The sequence below is a fragment of the Scyliorhinus torazame genome, chromosome 16 (assembly GCF_047496885.1).
Source record: "Scyliorhinus torazame isolate Kashiwa2021f chromosome 16, sScyTor2.1, whole genome shotgun sequence".
NCBI lineage: Eukaryota > Metazoa > Chordata > Chondrichthyes > Carcharhiniformes > Scyliorhinidae > Scyliorhinus > Scyliorhinus torazame.
Window position 1 is genome coordinate 166,102,739 of NC_092722.1, and position 20,818 is coordinate 166,123,556.

A 20,818-nucleotide genomic window follows, 5' to 3' on the forward strand; every position below is an offset into this window, starting at 1 on the left:
CATTGTCTCTAAAAGGGCTTAAAGTAGAGCTATTGGAATGATCCCTAGTTTACAGTTACCAAAATAGAAAATGGGGCATTTTACAGCACAACGGTATAGATTTTGAGGTGATTGATTTGGCAAATTCAATGTCTTGAATGAATTATACTGTGTGCGGATTGACATTTTGATCGATATCGATTAGGAATAACGGGGAGTCATTTCTGTAAGTCCTGCAAGCATGAGACTTGTTTAGATGACTGGAGGTGTCTCTTTATGGATGGTTGTTGATGCCTGGTCACCAGTTGTCGGATCAAATGACAAATTCAGCCTTGGTTTACATAGTTCAAAAAATAAATGAATAAGTTCCTTCCTGTTGCTAATATCACTACATACAGAAGGTGGGCAGGGCTTGGGATTTGTCATGATCACTATGATTTGCAGGAACGTGGTTTTGATTGCCTAATGGGTTCGGAGAGGCATTTTTCAGATTTTTGTCCTGAATTGATGCAAGGATGTTTTTAAATAAAAGCAAATTACTGCGGATGCTGGAATCTGAAACCAAAGAAAAAATGCTGGAAAATCTCAGCAGATCTGGCAACATCTGTTGGGAGAGAAAAGAGCTAACGTTTTGAGTCTCGATGACCCTTTGTCAAACCTAGAATACAGAGAAAGTGGGAAATATTTTAGAACATAGAACATAGAACATTACAGCGCAGTACAGGCCCTTCGGCCCTCGATGTTGCGCCGACCTGTGAAACCACTCTAAAGCCCATCTACACTATTCCCTTATCGTCCATATGTCTATCCAATGACCATTTGAATGCCCTTAGTGTTGGTGAGTCCACTACTGTTGCAGGCAGGGCATTCCACGCCCTTACTACTCTCTGAGTAAAGAACATACCTCTGACATCTGTCTTATATCTATCTCCCCTCAATTTAAAGATATGTCCCCTCGTGCTAGACATAACCATCCGAGGAAAAAGGCTCTCACTGTCCACCCTATCCAATCCTCTGATCATCTTGTATGCCTCAATTAAGTCACCTCGTAACCTTCTTCTCCCTAACGAAAACAGCCTCAAGTCCCTCAGCCTTTCCTCATAAGATCTTCCCTCCATGCCAGGCAACATTCTGGTAAATCTCCTCTGCAACCTTTCCAATGCTTCCACATCCTTCCTATAATGCGGCGACCAGAATTGCACGCAATAATCCAAATGCGGCCACACCAGAGTTTTGTACAGCTGCAACATGACCTCATGGCTCCGAAATTCAATCCCTCTACCAATAAAAGCTAACACACCGTACGCCTTCTTAACAACCCTCTCAACATGGGTGGCAACTTTCAGGGATCTATGTACATGGACACCAAGATCTCTCTGCTCATCCACACTGCCAAGAATCTTGCCATTAGCCCAGTACTCTGTCTTCCTGTTATTCCTTCCAAAATGAATCACCTCACACTTTTCTGCATTAAACTCCATTTGTCACCTCTCAGCCCAGCGCTGCAGCTTATCTATGTCCCTCTGTAACTTGTAACATCCTTCCGCACTGTCCACAACTCCACCGACTTTAGTGTCATCTGCAAATTTACTCACCCAACCTTCTACTCCCTCCTCCAGGTTATTTATAAAAATGACAAACAGCAGTGGCCCCAAAACAGATCCTTGTGGTACACCACTAGTAACTGGACTCCAGTCTGAAAATTACCCATCAACTACCACCCTTTGTCTTCTTCCAGCTTGCCAATTTCTGATCCAAACTGCTAAATCACCCTGAATCCCATGCCTCCATATTTTCTGCAGTAGCCTACCGTGGGGAACCTTATCAAATGCTTTACTGAAATCCATATACACCACATCAACTGCTTTACCCTCATCCACCTGTTTGGTCACCTTCTCAAATAACACAATAAGGTTTGTGAGGCACGACCTACCCTTCACAAAACCGTGTTGACTATCTCTAATCAAATTATTCCTTTCCAGATGATTATACATCCTATCTCTTATAAACCTTTCCAAGATTTTGTCACCAACAGAAGTAAGGCTCGCTGGTCTATAGTTACTGGGGTTGTCTCTACTCCCCTTCTTGAACAAGGGGACAACATTTGCTATCCTCCAGTCTTCTGGCACTATTCCTGTGGACAAAGATGACTTAAAAATCAAAGCCATAGGTTCAGCAATCTCCTCCCTAGCTTCCCAGAGAATCCTAGGATCAATCCCATCCGGCCCAGGGGACTTATCTATTTTCACACTTTCCAGAATTGCTGACACCTCCTCGTTATGAACCTCAAGCCCTTCTAGTCTAGTAGCCTGAATCTCAGTATTCTCCTCGACAACATTATCTTTTTCCTGTGTGAATACTGACGAAAAATATTCATTTAGCACCTCTCCTATCTCCTCGGACTCCACGCAGAACTTCCCACTACTGTCCTTGACTGGCCCTACTCTTATCCTAGTCATTCTTTTATTCCTGACATATCTATAGAAAGCTTTAGGGTTATCCTTGATCCTACCTGCCAAAGACTTCTCATGTCCCTGCCTGGCTCTTATTAGCTCTCTCTTTAGGTCCTTCCTAGCTAACTTGTAACTCTCGAGCGCCCTAACTGAACCTTCATGTCTCATCTTTACATAAGCCTCCTTCTTCCTCTTGACAAGTGTTCCAACTGCTTTAGTAAACCACGGTTCCCTTGCTCGACCGCTTCCTCCCTGCCTGACAGGTACATACTTATCAAGGACACGAAGTAGTTGTTCCTTGAACAAGCTCCCCATTTCCATTGTGCCCATCCCCTGCAGTTTTCCTCTCTATCCGATGCATCCTAAATCTTGCCTCATCGCATCATAATTGCCTTTTCCCCAGATATAACTCTTGCCCTGCGGTATATACCTATCCCTTTCCATCACTAAAGTAAACGTAATCAAATTGTGGTCACTATCACCAAAGTGCTCATCTACCTCCAAATCTAACACCTGTCCTGGTTCATTACCCGGTACCAAATCCAATATGGCCTCGCCTCTTGTTGGCCTATCTACATACTATTTACACTGTGGCGTGACAATGTAAGATGAGTCATAGCCACAGAAACCAACGGAACAGAGTGCTAATAGCCACAGAAGCCAAGGGCAAAGAGTGCTAATGGCAGTCCCCGGAGAGAACAAAAGGTGTGAAAGGCCAAACAGCAGAGAAACTAACATCAGAGGGTAAACTGTGACAGATGTAGATGTGGGGGATGGGAAGGTGGAAGCAAAGGGGAGAAAGGGTATGGAAAGGTGGATAAGATGTGGTGGTTAAATATGTATAAAGAAAGACAAGAGAGCCAAAAATGGTAAAAGACAGTTAAATTGAAATGGGATGAAAACAGGTGGATCGAGGTGGGGTAGAGCTAATCATCTGAAGTTGTTGAATTCGATGATGAGACCAAAAGGTTGTAGCGTGCCTAACAGGAAGATGAGATGTTGTTCCTCCAGTTTGCTCTGAACTTCACTGGAACATTGTAGCAGGCCAAGGACAGCAATGTGGGCACGGGAGCAGGGTCTTGTATTAAAATGGCAAGCAACAGGAAGGTCAGGGTCCTGAATGCGCACAGACCGAAGGTGCTCAGCAAAGCGATCACCCAGTCTCCGTTTGGTCTCTCCGATATAGAGGAGACCACATTGGGAGCAGCAAATGCAATAGTCCAAATTGAAAGAGGTGCAAGTGAAATGCTGCTTAACCTGGTTTAGCACAGTGGGCTAAATAGCTGGCTTGCAATGAAGAACAATGCCAGCAACATGGGTTCAATTCCCGTACCGGCCTCCCCGAACAGGCACTGGAATGTGGCGCCTCGGGGCTTTTCACAGTAACTTAATTGAAGCCTACTTGTGACAATAAGCGATTATTATTATTACCTGGAATGAGTATTTTGGGCCTGGAATGTTAAGCATGGAAGAGGTAAAGGGGCAGGTGTTACACCTTCTGTGATTGCATGGGAAGGTGCCATGGGAGAGGAGCTGGGGGATGGTGGAGGAGTGGACTAGATTATCTTGGAGGGAACGGTCTCAAGGATTTTTACAAATCTTTTCTTGCCTCTACCAGGAGATTACCTGGCTACCAGAGAGAGGAAACACTGGGAGTTTGCAATGCTCTGTCCTGACATGGTTAGAAGAGGGTCAAACTTCTTTTTTCTAATTTTGTGTGGAGACCCAGCATTCACCGAGCAATTTGAACAGCTATTGACGTGACTTGTATTTTTCCAATATCTTTAACATTGCAAAATGTCCCAAAGTGCTCCATAGGTGTGGCAAGGCATTGAGCAGGGATGGGAGATAGGTTGAGGGAAATGGCCAAAGACATGGGGCTGGATTCTCCGTTCCTGAGACTAACTGGTGATGCCGGGGCAGGATTTGTGGAGTTCCACGACAGCAAAACTAGCTCCTAACCTGGACTGATTCAGTGATTGTAGAGGGGCTAGCACTGGCACCACATGGAACACAATCGATTCCAATGAAAACGGGGTGGGAGTCGCCGGGTCTGTGACTGACACTTATATCCCCATGAACATTCATCCCAGCCAATAAAATGGCACTGGTTGTGCTGGAGCACGCCCATACAGCTGATGGGTCGTCTGGTGCCAGAAGGCACCTTGGGGGTTGGCCTGGGGGGAACACTTATATGACCTGTGGCCCTAACTTCACAGTGGACTGTCAGTGGCATGCACAGATGCATGGCTTAAATGCTACACTTGTATAGAACCTTGGTAAGGCCGCACTCGGAATATTGTGCACAATTCTGGTCGCCACACAATCAGAAGGGTATGGAGGCTTTGGAGAGGGTGCAGAGAAGGTGTACCAGGATGTTGCCTGGCCTGGAGGGTGTTAGCTATGTGGAGAGGCTGAATAGACTTGGACTGTTTTCATTAGAACGACAGAGGTTGAGGGGCGACCTGATAGAGGTCTACAACATTATGAGAGGCATGGATAGAATGGATGGGCAGGCACTCTTTCCCAGGGTTGAGAGGTCAGTCACTAGGAGGCATAGGTTTAAGGTCCATGGGGCAACGTTTAGAGGCGATGCGTGAGGCTGTTTTTTTACACAGTTGGTGGTGAGTGCCTGAAATGCGCTGCCAGGGGCGTTGTAGAAGCAGATACATTCGCCGCGATCAAAAGGCATCTCAACAAATACATGGATAGGATGGGTATAGAGAGATATGGCACTAGGAAGTGCTGAGGGTTTTGCCAAGGGTGGTATGACCGGTACAGGCATGGAGGGCCGAAGGGCCTGTTCCTGTGCTGTATTGTTCTTTGTTCTTGGCTGCCACTGCGGCTGCGGCAATGGTGGTCTGTGCCTGTCCACCCCGACCCTACTGCCCACCTCCTGGCCACCCCCGCTCTCCCCCCAACCCTGGCAGAACCCCCCCTCCCCCACCGCGGCAAACGGCAAAACTGTCAGCAAACTATGGCGATGTTAGACACTTTCCGTACCCCTCTCTCTCCCTCAGCATCCACGACACCTGTTTCACGAAATTTAAAAGCACAAGTGAACCGCGCTATCAGGAACTGGGCCCATCGGAGGCGGAAAATCGCGGAGGCCCAGGAGAATACCAGGTCAGGCCCACTAATGATATACAAACAGTGTTTACTGTACGTGCTTTCTGGACCGCGTTGACGCCGCCGTCGAGGTGACGGAGATTTGCGATTTGGCATTAGATCGGCACCCGCCATGATTTTAGCATTGGAACCTATTCTCCGCCCAATCACGTTTCCGATTTCGGCATCAGCCAAAGAAGTATTCCGCCCATGGTTAAAAAAGTAGCTTTGAGGAAAGCTTTTGAAAGAGTAAGCAGAGAAAGCTAGACTGAGATTATTAAAGAGACTAATGCAGATTATGAGGCCAAGGAGTTAAACGTTCTGCAACTCAAGATGCACTAGAAAGAAATATAGAGGGGCAGGCAAGCTTTCAGTGATTGAAAGAATGGGACAAAAGAAGAATTTGTAGATGAGAATGAGAGTTTTTTAGTCAGATGATTTAAGCAATGGAAAGTCAATGGAGTTTTACGGCACAAGGCAGTAGATACTTTTCAATTAAAGGATGAGGTGACAGTTTTGATGAGGTGAGCTTGAGATTGCAATGGGTGGAGTTTGGATAGCTGGTGAAAAGATCGGAGAAATTGAGTTTGGAGATGACAAAGCCATGGACAAGGGTTTCAGTGGCTGTGCATGAAATAAGTGCTGAGGGAGACAATGGTGATGCAGAGTTGGAAATATGTGGGGCGGGATTCTCCACTCCCGCACCGAAGTGCCCACGCCGTTGTGAACGGCGTCGCGGTTCACGACGGCGCGAAACGGCCCCTATCCCGACCGATTCAGGGCCCGATAATGGGCTAGGAGCGGGGCCGCATCATCTACACGCGCCAGGCCTTGTCGCCGCATAAAGGCGGCGCCGCATACATGACGCGGCCGGCGCCGCATAACTGGGGTCACCCGCGCATGCGTGGTTGCCGTCCTCTCTGAGTCCGCCCCACAAGAAGGTGGTGGATGGATCTAGCGGGGCCGCGGAAGGAAGGAGGTCCTCTTTCAGAGAGGATGGCCCGACGATCGGTTGACACCGATCGCGGGCCATCCCACATTTGAGGTACCCCCCCGGTGCAGGATCCCCCCCTCCCCCGCAGGCCCCCCCCCCCCCAGCGTTCCCGCGCTGTTCCCGACGGCAGCGACCAGGTGTGGACGGCGCCGGGGGGAACCCGCCGTTTTGGGCTGGCCGCTCGGCCCATCCGGGCCTGAGAATAGCAGGGGTGCCGGAGAATCGCCATTTTGGGTGTCTCGGGCGATTTCCCGGCCTGCGGCCCGCGGAACTCGACGGGGCCGTTCCCGCAGCTTGGGAGAATCGCGGGAGGGCGTCGGACCGGCGTCGCGGGAAATTTTGGCGGCCCAGGCAATTCTCCCAACCGGCACGGGAGTGGAGAATCTCGCCCGTGGTCTCTAGCTATCTCGTGGTAAGTTTGAAGCTCTGTTCTGGCAAGCAAGGCACTGTAGGGTTTAGCCTGCATCAGGTAGGAATGGAACTTAGCAAATTGAGCCACAGAGGAATCACATTAGAGACATGCTCAACCTGTTGAATGCAACGGAGGGGTCAAGCAGGAGAAGGAAAGACAGCACGACAGTCAGTCACAAGGATGATGTTTGTGGCTTTGACCAGGGCTGTCTTGGTGCTTAGGCAGGATGGAAACTAAACCAAAGGGATCGAACAGAAAAGATGGGAAAGGTCAATATATTTGAAACAACAATCTTTTCTTTTTGAAGCACTCCCTTCAGCATCATCATTACAAGCTTTCTGCTATCAAGATTGTCTAAATTGTTGCAAATATTTCATTGAAATTAAGCTTTTCCCCCATTAAAGTTGGAATTATTTAGACTGCTACCTTAACAGTTGTGTAAGCCTGTTTAAAATAAGTCAATCATATGCAGAAATGCAAGCAAATAAGACAAATAAGTTTTCAAAGAAATATTGTAATTCTACAAAATTGGACCTAGATTTATCTTATCTGCATAGGGTTTGCTGAATATTGATCGGATTGTGAAAAGAGACGGTAACTAGAAATTATCTGTGTCAGGTCCTTAACTGTTAAAGATTAATCCACACTCGATGTCTGGATAACATTTTTCCTCCATGCCTATGCATTGACAATTTGACTTCTGGTAAATTCGCTTTTTTTAGCGTAAAATCAAGGTTGTCATTACCGGCAAATAGCCCAGGTCTAACCATTATATCTGTCAGCATGGCAAGGGTTATGGCCCTGGTTTATGTTTGTGTGATCTTGCATGCAGCTCTGCCATTAACAGTAAGTAATGTAGACAAATTTTTATTTCTCATTATTTATTCACACAGAACTTTTAGAAATTTGAAATGTCGCATGGTGTTCAACCTTTCATTCAAAGGAAAGGTGATGTATTTATGCTCATAGAAGTAAATTTCAAAGAACGTGAAGTTTTTAAATTCATAGATTGTCCAACTTTTGTTAAAGTTTTTGCAGGTGGTTTCGTACAGATTTTAGGCTGCCATTGCATTTTGCTAATGTGTTCTAAATGTCTTCTCTGTAGAAATCTACTGATTGGTATTACGGTGGTAAGTATCAATTTACTTTTACCTGCAAAAGGATTAAAATTGTGGAAAGGAAGCTGTAAATGATGGTGAGGTACTTAGAGAGATGTAGCACTAACCACAGTTCATCAGAATATGTACACTAGTTAAACAGGATGCACATATATTGCAGGAGAATCTGTCGGGTGACTGAAATGTTCAAGCAGCAACATTTGCATATTATAATGAAAAAGATAATAAGGTTCATTTGATTACACTTAGTCAAAGGAATTTGTTAATGCTGTTTGCAGTTTTGACTTTATTTATTCAGATTTGTTATTTTAATTACTTCCATTTTTGCAGACTGCCCTTCATTTTTTTCTCTCTGTGCCAAGTAGATTTATTTAATGAGTTGAGAAGAATGATGAGTCATTGAAAGGTTGAGGAGCAGAAGGGCAGTGACCACGAAACAGCAATGGGCATTTACTGTAGGTCTTGCATTAGAGATATAAAGGGATCAGACATTTTCCCAGATACATGAGAAAGGTTTGAGAACTTAGTGTTTTGATCGGTATCATTCACCCATTGTGTTTATAAAGTGATTTGTGTTTTTTTTTAATCAATTGAGGGCACTTATCATTTTGTGGTATCGTTCTGTAGTGGTGTCAGTTAAGGACCTCTGTTGTGCTATCAATACATGTAGTAGTAGTTACTGTAGTGATGACTGTTTTTTTTTGTAGCTGATAAAAAGACTCAACAGGGATAATTTTGCAAGGTTCTTCTCCTGCTGTAAATATGAGTAACTGCCAAAGATAGAATTGCAAAATTGTCAGGCTAATTCCCTCCAATGAAATTCCACACTGAGAGTCAGTCTTCAGAAAATTTGCACTAACTTGTTACATTTAGTCATATTCTGATGGAAAATTTCCTCTGCACAGTTGCCTTTGGTGAAATTAAACATATTTACAAAGGACATGTGTATGATACGCTATGCCAACTCACAAAGGAATTCATTCCCCCAAAGGGATTTCAGTGCAGATGTAACTTAGCAATCCCTGTTCATGGTACAAGAGGCTCTTGACTTCTGGACCCCAATAGTCCTATCAATATTGGCTCTGTTTGATGAGTTGACCTTATTGTAGTGCTTTTAAACTGATGAGCTTATCGGTTGAAGCGGTGTTATGAACTCCGGAGGTAAAGGCTGTGTCTTGTCTCCCAGAAACCACCCTAACACTGCCTTTCCTGAATGAAGATGGGAGATAAGTGACTAAAACATTGTGACAATGGTATACCATCAATTCACTGCGAGACTATGAGAACGAGTGAACATAAGGCTTTATTATCCAGGAACTTGCCTGCCAGTGTCTGCTGTACAAATGAGTGCTGCCCACAGGTGGCAGGTCTATATATCACCCCAGGGGGCGGAGCCAGAGGCGGAGCCCACCGGGGTTCTAGTACAATATCTGGAAGTAGATCATATTACCATTTCCTGGCCATAGGTCACAGTACTATACAGACAGCTCATATTCAGGTGAATACATTCACCACAGACAACTTGTGAAAATTTGTCAGTTAAGGACCTCTATTGCGCTATCAATACATGTGATTGTAGTGATAACTGTTTTGACATGCAAGATTGAGTGTGGCGAATTTGAACATTGTGGGAGTGGAATATTTTTCCATTCAGGAGGCTCAATGAGTCCACTGCAATGTGGTGTTATCTATTGACACCTGAGCTTCAGAAAAGTTGCAACATAATCAAACTAAATGGCTCTGTCACATTGAGGCCTAGGAGTCATCCCACAGTTGATGAATCTTTGGCTCTCCAAAAGTTGGAAAGGACTCTATTCCTATCCGGAATAGGCCTGTTCACCAAAAGACTGGTGGTCACTCCTATTCAGATTTGTACTGCAACCTGACTGGTGTAGCAGCTGAGAAGAAACCAGTGGCATCGAAGACAAGACCTGTAGTGAGCGTAACAGGCTTTAGAAAAAATGTCCAATTACTTGATCTGGGCTTCATGTCATTGTGCAGAAGGTAGCATAGTTCATTCAGGTCTTCCTTAGTGGATCACAGTTGGTGAAGTCATTGCTTCTCAATCAACCCCTTCCAGATTCTCCTCCGTTACGACTGCAAAAGGGTAATCTCGATAGGATTATGAGCAGAGCTGTGGGGATAGGTTAGGACTAATGGGCAAGGGCCTGCACAGACTCAATATGTTCTATAATTTTATGATAACTAATGTTTCTTCAACATACATTGTGTGTAAAGTAATCTATATTTTGATGTAAAGTTATTAAATACAAATGCCAAACTGTTATAAATTGCACTACTGTACAAGTGCCATTCGAATCACTATATGTGTTTTTTTGTAATCAATGGAGCTATTTTGAAGCAATGCAGTAGGAGGAGAGACAAAAGGAATTCCAACTGCAGCAGCTCTGTAACTCTTGAAAGCTTGAGTTCGTTAAAATCTGCCTAGTAACCAATGAATTGCATTGCACGTATGGGGCACTCACTAGAGTCCTCAGAATAACCATCAGCAAGGGCTTAACAGGGGCGGGATTCTCCGAGCCTGCGCTGGGTCGGAGAATCGCCGGGGGAGTGTGTGAGAATCCCGCCACGCCGCTCGGACGCCGGGCTGCCGATTCTCCAGCGACCGGAGAATTGGCACCAATCGGGCTGGCGCGGTCACCACGGCGCCAGTCGGGGGCCATTGAAAGCGGGCCCCGCAGCTTCCTTAGCTTAGCGAACGCCGGCGTCGTTCGTGTGTGACATTCTGACTACGGGGGCCATCCTGGTGGGGGGGGCGGGTGGAGCCGACTGTGGGAGGGGCCCTCCACGGTGCCCAGGCCCACGATTGGGGGCAACCAATCGATGGACACGCTCATTCCAGGGGGGGGGGCCTATGATCCACCGTGCCGGGCCCCTGTAGGGCTCCGCCATGTTGCCCGTGGCCAGCGCGGAGAAGGCCGTGGTGCACATGCACGGACCCGTGCTGACCGTAGAGTCCATGCGCCGGCCATGGCGCGCATGCGCGGACCTGCGTCGGCCATGTAGTGTTGGCCTTTGGCACCGGAGCAGTGCACAGCACTCCGGCGCTGTACTAGTCCCTGAGGAAGGGGAGAATGACTGGCCCTGGAAGCCCATTGATGCCGGCGTCGCTCGCGCTGGTTTTGACGCCGCTGTCAACACTTGGCCGGGATTTCGGAGAATCCCGGCCCAGGATTTCTAACCTTATGGAATTCTTCCTAAAGCTTAGCACCACAACCTAAATACAGTCCACCACACCAAATGAAGAACTAACCTGTCTCCATTCCTGATTGCCCATATATTGAATATCTCAACAATAAGGCTAGAAGAAATTCTTGGGTAATATCTAAATTCTTCTCTAAAGGATAAGAACAATGTTTCTTTATGATTAGGTTAATGGGGTGAAATGATTCCTCTCTTTGTCTGACTCCTGACTTAGCTGTAACAGAATTTGAATTTAAAAAGGAGGTGATATTGTCAGTTTAATATTTATTTAACTAAGTATACTTAAGAGCAAGGAACAAGCCAGTCATTCCTTAAGTTAACAAGTAAAGAGTTAGGTTTATTGTTAGCATTCACTTCGGTAAAGATACTGAAATTACTAACAAAAGGGTTAAAATTTATCACTATGTCCAATTAACTACCAATGCAAAAACAACGCATACACAATTCGCCAAGCATGTAAAAAGGAAATAAAACTTTGCAACGTGTCTAATATTAAACACTTGGCCAAGTAACAAGTAATGTCAGGAAAAAATATTCATAGATTGTCCAGGTGCCTGTTCACAGCTAAAGTACCAACATCCACAGTCGCTGTTGGTCCTTGGGGTTTCTAACTGGAGACAGTGCTTGTTGATTTGGAATGCTTGGTTGCAGCAGTGAGGTCTTCTGGTGGGTTTTTGAAATCACAAAAGGCTCAGCTCTGGTGAGAGTCATCTCGGAAAAAAGAGAGATTGGGTAGGCAATCTCTCTGACTATTCTAAATCCAGTAGCTTTCCACTGGATCCAGGAGCTGAATTAAATGACCTCTCTCTGAGCACTCCATAAACTCTGCGTCTACATTAAAATAGCCCATGTCCTTCACAAATACAACATAGTAACTGATATAAGCCACTGTCCCTTAGCTCAGAAAAAGTGTTGTTTTCAAAAAGGTTCAATACATATGTATGTCTGGCCGGTGACATTCTCAAGTAATATATCTCCAGCAGATGACAGAATGGATGAATATTTAGCAGAGATAGAAGTAAATATGTATTATCTGATAGGCTCATGGTGACCAAGGCTAGGACCTGAATATTGAAGGATGTTTGACATTTTGAAAAGACACGCAGCTAGGAGAATGAGGTCTGGTAGCCATGTTAATTAAGGATGAATTTTGTACAGTAGTGTGCAATGGCCTTAGCTCAAAAGAACATGATGTAGAATCTGTTTGGTAGAGATAGGAAAGGTGAGACGTCACTTGTGAGAGTAGTTCATAGGCCGCGTCACAATAGTTGCACTGTAGGACAGAGTACACAGGAAGAAATAAATGGGGCATGTAAGAAAGGTACCACAATGATCGTAGGTCACTTGATCTACATTTAGATGGGATGAATCAGATTGGTAAAGATAACCTGCAAAATAGTTCATTGATAAAGAATTTCTAAGAGCAGTACATTGTGGAGCAAATGAGGGAGCAGGCCACTCAACACCTGGAGAATGAAACAAGATTAACTAATGCCTCATGGTAAGGGAGTCTCTAGGTAAGTGGTTTTCAACTGGTGGGCCGCAGAACACTGGTGTGCCGTGAGAACCGTGCAAGTGTGCCATGGCCTGCTGTGGGCAGGTTCCACTGTGGGCAGGTACATGCCCATTTATGGAGCTGAGGGAGTCCATGTTAGGGTAGCTCTGACTTACCTGACAAACAGCTGCAGTCGACGGTCTGAGTCATTTCCCTCCACAAGCTCCCACTAATAAATTCGGAAGGACGCATTTGGAATTTGTGTCCAGTTCTTGCCATTTACCATCACGGTGGGAACTCCTCCCCCTTTCACCAGTGCTTGCTTGAGGAAGAAAACTATTACAAGATTCTGTGCGGAAGAAGAATAAATACGGCAAATTTCGGGAACCTTGGATAACGAGAAATATTGCAGGCCTCGTCAAAAAGAAAAAGGAGGCATTTGTCAGGGCAAGAAGGCTGGGAACAGACGAAGCCTGTGTGGAATATAAGGAAAGTAGGAAGGAACTTAAGCAAGGAGTCAGGAGGGCTAGAAGGGGTCACGAAAAGTCATTGGCAAATAGGGTTAAGGAAAATCCCAAGGCTTTTTACACATACATAAAAAGCAAGAACATCCTCAGGAGTAGTCGCCGCAGGTTCATCCACATGGAAGGTATGGTCCCTGTGCTGGTCCCAGTTTCGGTCGGAACAACGGCGCCTCTGGCGCCCCCAGGACCGGCGTCCGCGACGGGGTCGGCGCCTACAAGTCTGACACGGACATGGTTCCTCATCCATTGGTTCTGGAGAAGGCTCCCTTCGGGGAGGAATGTCCGACGGCCTCTGGCGTCGGTCCGGACGTCGCCTCGCCCAAGTTACCACAGGAGTGCGGGGGGACGTTTTCGGACGGAAGGGGTTGCGCCCCAAAGCATGCACTTCCATTCCCTGTAGCTCCTGCACTCCTCGTTCTGCGTCCTCGTGACAATACTATTTGAATGGCCTGTTGAAAAGTCAATGTTGGCTCAGCTAACAACTTTCTCTGGGTGGCCGCATTGTTAATACCGCAAACCAAACGGTCGCGTAACATTTCCGACAAGGTCTCACCATCGTCACAGTACTCCGCAATCCTGCGTAGCCTGGATAGAAAATCGGCAAGGGATTCTCCAGGGGTCCTTTCAGCGGTATTAAACCGGTAACGCTGGATTATCATGGACGGGGTTGGGTTAAAATGTTGCCCCACTATATTCACAAGTTCATCAAACGTTTTGATGTCCGGCGCAGCTGGGTACGTAATGCTCCTAATCACCCCAAACGTATGCGGGCTGCAGGCGGTGAGCAATATGACCACCTGGCGCTCGTTTTCGGTGATATTGTTTGCTCGGAAATAGTAACGCATCCGTTGTGAGTACTGGTTCCGGCTTTCCAGCGCAGCATCAAAAACATCCAAACGTCCGTGCAGAGGCATGGTATAATAGAAAACAACATCCAACCTGTATCCAACAAAAATCCAGGGAGGTGGCTTCAGCAGTGTAGATAGCTATTCACATTAACCCTCGTCGCCAGTTTTGTGAGGGCCACGAAGAATCCAGCACAAGTTTTCAGGATACAAAGTAATAACATTTATTTACAATAACATATATATATATATATAACAGCAGCAGCAACTTCCCTTGCTGCACACTATTCCTGCTGGTTCCAATCTGGCCAGCTTTATTTATACTTGGAGTTTACTAATGGTTTCTCCGCCCCCCTCATTGGGGAAGCTCATACTCCCACAGGATTGTGGGATTGTCATTAGTCCCCATCCAATGGTAAGCAGGCAGGTTATAACACGCACGCTACGAGATAGGCGCTCCTAGCTACCAGTCTATACCAGCTTTTGAATCCTGCAGACTCAGAATCGAACAAAAGGCCATTTGTTCCCCTGACCTGGTGGGCCAGTTCCAAAGCTAAGTGTAGGCCTTTTAGTGATACAGATAGTCTAGTAAGTAGAGTTTTGATTAAGTAGAGCATGAGTAGTGATTGACTGTGTATAATAAATGTGTTTTGATTTGAAACTTACTAACTGGTATAGTGAGTTATTGATCAGTACTTGAACTTGAACCCTGTGGCGGTATCATGAAGAGACCTAGCGACTCTAGAGCAAAGGTTATAGAAACAGAGCAAATTAAGTAAAGACACAACGGGCAACATTTAAGAGCCAACCAAAAGTTAGCAACAGTCCGAGCACCTGCCGGGTGGTACCAGGTTGGAACCACGCCGGCAGAACTCAGCGGCAACTTGGCCGGTCGGCCATGGAGAATCGCCATGGGGCCATTTTCAATGGCCCCCGGCTGGCGGCGCTTCGACCATGCGTGTGCGACTGACGCTGATTCTCCGGTCGCTGGAGTATCACGTCCCGGCGTCGGAGCAGTGTGGCGGGAATTTCCGGCGTCACCGCCGATTCTCCGACCCGGTGTGGGCTCGGAGAATCCCGGCCCCATGTTCCCCGATGGGACAGAGAATCAGGCATTGGGGCAAAATCGGGATCGACGTTAGGTGCCAATCCGAACGCAATGCTCAAAACCCCTGCTTGCGGCAGGATCAAGATCCACGACCGCCTGCCAATGGGAGCAAGTAAATGAGAGCAAATTAATCTTAATGACCCATTTGCATCCATCTAGCGGGCCCTGCACCCTATTCTCTGGCCCTCTGTCATTCCCGACTGGGAATCACATGAGGGTGGATCACTTGTGGTCTCTACCAGCATGGCCCTAGTGTGCTGGAGATCGCAGTGGGCCAAGGGGGTAACGTTCTCCAGGAGTTAACCCCTTGGCCCAACGCGAGGTCCATCATGCCAGGGAGTCGCTGGTAGAGACCATCCGAGCCCAACCGAAGGCCAGCTGCCCCACAATGCATGTGCCTGGCCACCACCCTCTCTACCAGATCACCCGCCCACCACACCAGCCCCTCCAGAGACCCCTGAAAAGGGGGGACCTCCCCAAGGATCCATGTAATAGGGAGACCTCTGTAATAGGGAGACACCACCAGGGACCACATTAACAGTGACACCCCCACAGGGACCCCAGTAATAGGGAGACCCCAAAGGTACTCTGTAATAGGGAGACACCACCAGGGACACCACTAACAGGGAGACTCCCACAGGGACCCCAGGAACAGGGAGACGGCCCAGGGACTCCAGTAATAGGGAGACACCCACACGGACCCCAGTAACAGGGAGACACTCACAGGAACCCCAGTAATAGGGAGACACCCACAGGGACCCCAGTAACAGGGAGACCCCCACAGGGACCCCAGTAATAGGGATACCCTCACAGGGACCCCAGTAACAGGGAGGCCCCCACAGGGACCCCAGTAATAGGGATACCCCCACAGGGACCCCAGTAATAGGGAGACACCCACAGGGACCCCAGTAATAGGGAGACACACACAGGGTCCACAGTAATAGGGATACGCCCACAGGGACCCCAGTAACAGGGAGACCCCCACAGGGACCCCAGTAACAGGGATACCCCCACAAGGACCCCAGTAATAGGGAGACCCACACAGGGACCCCAGTAATAGAGAGACCCCCGTAGGGACCCCAGTAACAGGGAGACACTCACAGGGACACCAGTAATAGGGATATCCCCACAGGGACCCCAGTAATAGGGAAACCCCCACAGGGACCCCAGTAATAGGGAGACACCCCACAGGGACCCCAGTAATAGGATACCCCCACAAGGACCCCAGTAATAGAGAGACCCCCACAGGGACCCCAGTAATAGGGAGACCCCCAAGGGACCCCAGTGATAGAGAGACCCCCAGAGGGACCCCAGTAACAGAGAGACACTCACAGGGACCCCAGTAATAGGGAGACACCCACAGGGACCCCAGTAATAGGGAGACAACTACAGGGACCCCAGTAATAGGGAGACCTTCACAGGGTCCCCATTAATAGGGAAACCCCCACAGGAACCCCAGTAATAGGGAGACCCCCAGAGAGACACCAGTAATAGGGAGACCCCTACAGGGACCCCAGTAATAGGGAGACACCACAGGGACGCCAGTAATAGGGACCCCCAGAGAGACCCCGGGAATAGGGAGACCCCCAGACAGACACCAGTAAAAGGGCGACACCCACCGGGACCCCAGTAGTAAAGAGACCCCCACAGCGACCCCAGTAATAGCAATACTCCCACAGGGACCCCAGTGATAGGGAGACACCCACAGGGACCCCAGTAATAGGGAGCCCTCCCCAGGACCCCAGTAATAGAGTGATCTCCACACGGACTCCTGTAATAGGGAGGCCCCCCAGGGACCTCTATAATAGGGAGACCCCCCACAGGTACCCCAGTAATCGGGATACCCCCACAGGGACCTCAGTAATAGGGAGAGGCCCACAGGGACCCCAGTAATCGGGATACCCCCACAGGGACCCCAGTAATAGCGATACTCCCACAGTGACCCCAGTAATAGAGAGACCCCCACAGTGACCCCAGTAATAGTGAGACCCCCACAGTGACCCCAGTAATAGGGAGACCCCCACAGGGACCCCAGTAATAGCGATACTCCCACAGGGACCCCAGTAATAGCGATACTCCCACAGCGACCCCAGTAATAGCGATACTCCCACAGGGACCCCAATAATTGGGAGACAACCACAGGGACCCCAGTAATAGGGAGAGCTTCACAGAGTCCCCAGTAATAGGGAAACCCCCACAGAGACCCCAGTAATAGGGAGACACCCACAGGGACGCCAGTAATAGTGTTACCCCCACAGGGACCTCAGTAATAGGGGGAGCTTCACAGGGTCCCCAGTAATAGGGAAACCCCCACAGGGACCCCAGTAATATGGAGACCCCCAGAGAGACCCCAGTAATAGGGAGACCCCTACAGGGACCCCAGTAATAGGGAGACAACCACAGGGACCCCAGTAATAGGGAGAGCTTCGCAGGGACTCCAGCAATAGGGAGACCCCCAGAGAGACCCCAGTAATAGGGAGACACCCACAGGGACCCAGTATTAGGGAAACGCCCACAGTGACCCCAGTAATAGGGAGAGCCCCACAGTGACCCCAGTAATAGGGAGACACCCACAGGGACCCCAGTATTCGGGAAATGTCCACAGTGACCCCAGTAATAGGGAGACCCCCACAGTGACCCCAGTAATAGGGAGACACCCACAGGGGCCCCAGTAATAGTGATATTCCCACAGGGACCCCAGTAATAGGGAAACCCCCACAGTGACCCCAGTAATAGGGAGACCCCACAGGGACCCCAGTAATAGGGAAACCCCCACAGTGACCCCAGTAATAGGGAGACCCCCACAGGGACCCCAGTAGTAAAGAGACCCCCACAGCGACCCCAGTAATAGCAATACTCCGACAGGGACCCCAGTAAGATGTAGACACTCACAGGGACCCCAGTAATATTGATACTCCCACAGGGACCCCAGTAATAGGGAGACACCCACAGGGACCGCAGTAATAGGGAGACACCCACAGGGACCCCAGTAATAGGGATATCCCGACAGGGCCCCAGTAATAGGGAGTGTCCCACAGGGTCCCCAGTAATAGGGAAAACCCCATAGGTACCCCAGTAACAGGGAGACACCCACTGGGACCCCAGTAATAGACAGACACTCACTGGGATCCCTGTAATAGTGAGAGCCCCACTGGGACCCCAGTGAAAGCGATACTCCCACACGGACCCCAGTAATAGGGTGACACTCACAGGGACCCCAGTAATAGGGAGACCCCCACAAGGACTCCAGTAATAGGGATACCCCCACAGGGACCCCAGTAATAGGGAGACCCCCACAGGGACCCCAGTAATAGGGAAACCCCCACAGGGACCCCAGTAATAGGGAGACAACCACAGGGACCCCAGTAATAGGGAGACACCCACAGGGACCCCAGTAATAGGGAGACAACCACAGGGTCCCCAGTAACAGTGATACCCCCACAGGGACCCCAGTAATAGGGAAACCCCCACAGTGACCCCAGTAATAGGGAGACCCCACAGGGACCCCAGTAATAGGGAGAGCTTCGCAGGGACTCCAGTAGTAGGGAGACCCCCAGAGAGACCCCGGTAATAGGGAGACCCCCAGACAGACACCAGTAATAGGGCGACACCCACCGGGACCCCAGTAGTAAAGAGACCCCCACAGCGACCCCAGTAATAGCAATACTCCCACAGGGACCCCAGTAATAGGGAGACACCCACAGGGACCCCAGTAATAGGGAGCCCTCCCCAGGACCCCAGTAACAGAGTGATCTCCACAAGGACTCCTGTAATAGGGAGGCCCCCCAGGGACCTCTATAATAGGGAGATCCTCCACAGGTACCCCAGTAATTGGGATACCCCCACAGGGACCCCAGTAATAGGGAGAGGCCCACAGGGACCTCAGTAATAGGGAGAGCCCCACAGGGACCCCAATAATAGGGATACTCCCACAGGGACCCCAGTAATAGCGATACTCCCACAGTGACCCCAGTAATAGAGAGACCCCCACAGTGACCCCAGTAATAGTGAGACCCCCACAGTGACCCCAGTAATAGGGAGACCCCCAGAGAGACCCCAGTAATAGGGAGAGGCCCACAGGGACCTGTAACAGGGAGAGCCCCACTGGGACCCCAGTAATAGCGATACTCCCACAGTGACCCCAGTAATAGAGAGACCCCCACAGTGACCCCAGTAATAGTAAGACCCCCACAGTGACCCCAGTAATAGGGAGACCCCCACAGGGACCCCAGTAATAGCGATACTCCCACAGGGACCCCAGTAATAGCGATACTCCCACAGGGACCCCAGTAATAGGGAGACGCCCACAGTGACCCCAGTAATAGGGAGACCCCCACAGTGACCCCAGTAATAGGGAGACCCCCACAGTGATCCCAGTAATAGGGAGACCCCCACAGTGACCACAGTAATAGGGAAACCCCCACAGTGACCCCAGTAATAGGGAGACCCCACAGGGACCCCAGTAATAGGGAAACCCCCACAGTGACCCCAGTAATAGGGAGATCCCCACAGGGACCCCAGTAGTAAAGAGACCCCCACAGCGACCCCAGTAATAGCAATACTCCGACAGGGACCCCAGTAAGATGTAGACACTGACAGGGACCCCAGTAATATCGATACTCCCACAGGGACCCCAGTAATAGGGAGACACCCACAGGGACCGCAGTAATAGGGAGACACCCACAGGGACCCCAGTAATAGGGATATCCCGACAGGGCCCCAGTAATAGGGAGTGTCCCACAGGGTCCCCAGTAATAGGGAAAACCCCATAGGTACCCCAGTAACAGGGAGACACCCACAGGGACCCCAGTAATAGACAGACACTCACTGGGATCCCTGTAATAGGGAGAGCCCCACTGGGACCCCAGTGAAAGCGATACTCCCACACGGACCCCAGTAATAGGGTGACACTCACAGGGACCCCAGTAATAGGGAGACCCCCACAAGGACTCCAGTAATAGGGATACCCCCACAGGGACCCCAGTAATAGGGAGACCCCCACAGGGACCCCAGTAATAGGGAAACCCCCACAGGGACCACAGTAATAGGGAGACAACCACAGGGACCCCAGTAATAGGGAGACACCCACAGGGACCCCAGTAATAGGGAGACAACCACAGGGTCCCCAGTAATAGGGAGAGCTTCACATGGTCCCCAGTAATAGGGAAACCCCCACAGAGACCCCAGTAATAGTGAGACACCCACAGGGACCCCAGTAACAGTGATACCCCCACAGGGACCCCAGTAATAGGGAAACCCCCACAGTGACCCCAGTAATAGGGAGACCCCACAGGGACCCCAGTAATAGGGAGAGCTTCGCAGGGACTCCAGTAGTAGGGAGACCCCCAGAGAGACCCCGGTAATAGGGAGACCCCCAGACAGACACCAGTAATAGGGCGACACCCACCGGGACCCCAGTAGTAAAGAGACCCCCACAGCGACCCCAGTAATAGCAATACTCCCACAGGGACCCCAGTAATAGGGAGACACCCACAGGGACCCCAGTAATAGGGAGCCCTCCCCAGGACCCCAGTAATAGAGTGATCTCCACAAGGAC

The 20,818-nt window shown here is 49.1% G+C and overlaps 1 protein-coding gene across 1 annotated transcript in view; it reads left to right on the forward strand.

Annotated features, from left to right (window-relative positions):
• The window catches only part of habp2 (hyaluronan binding protein 2), a 171,722-nt gene that overhangs the window by 86,479 nt on the left and 64,425 nt on the right, over positions 1-20,818 (forward strand). Inside the window, exons 15-16 of the mRNA XM_072477631.1 lie at positions 7,582-7,792; positions 8,052-8,076. Coding sequence (XP_072333732.1) covers positions 7,582-7,792; positions 8,052-8,076 — 236 coding nt within the window. The remainder of the gene's footprint in view (positions 1-7,581; positions 7,793-8,051; positions 8,077-20,818) is intronic.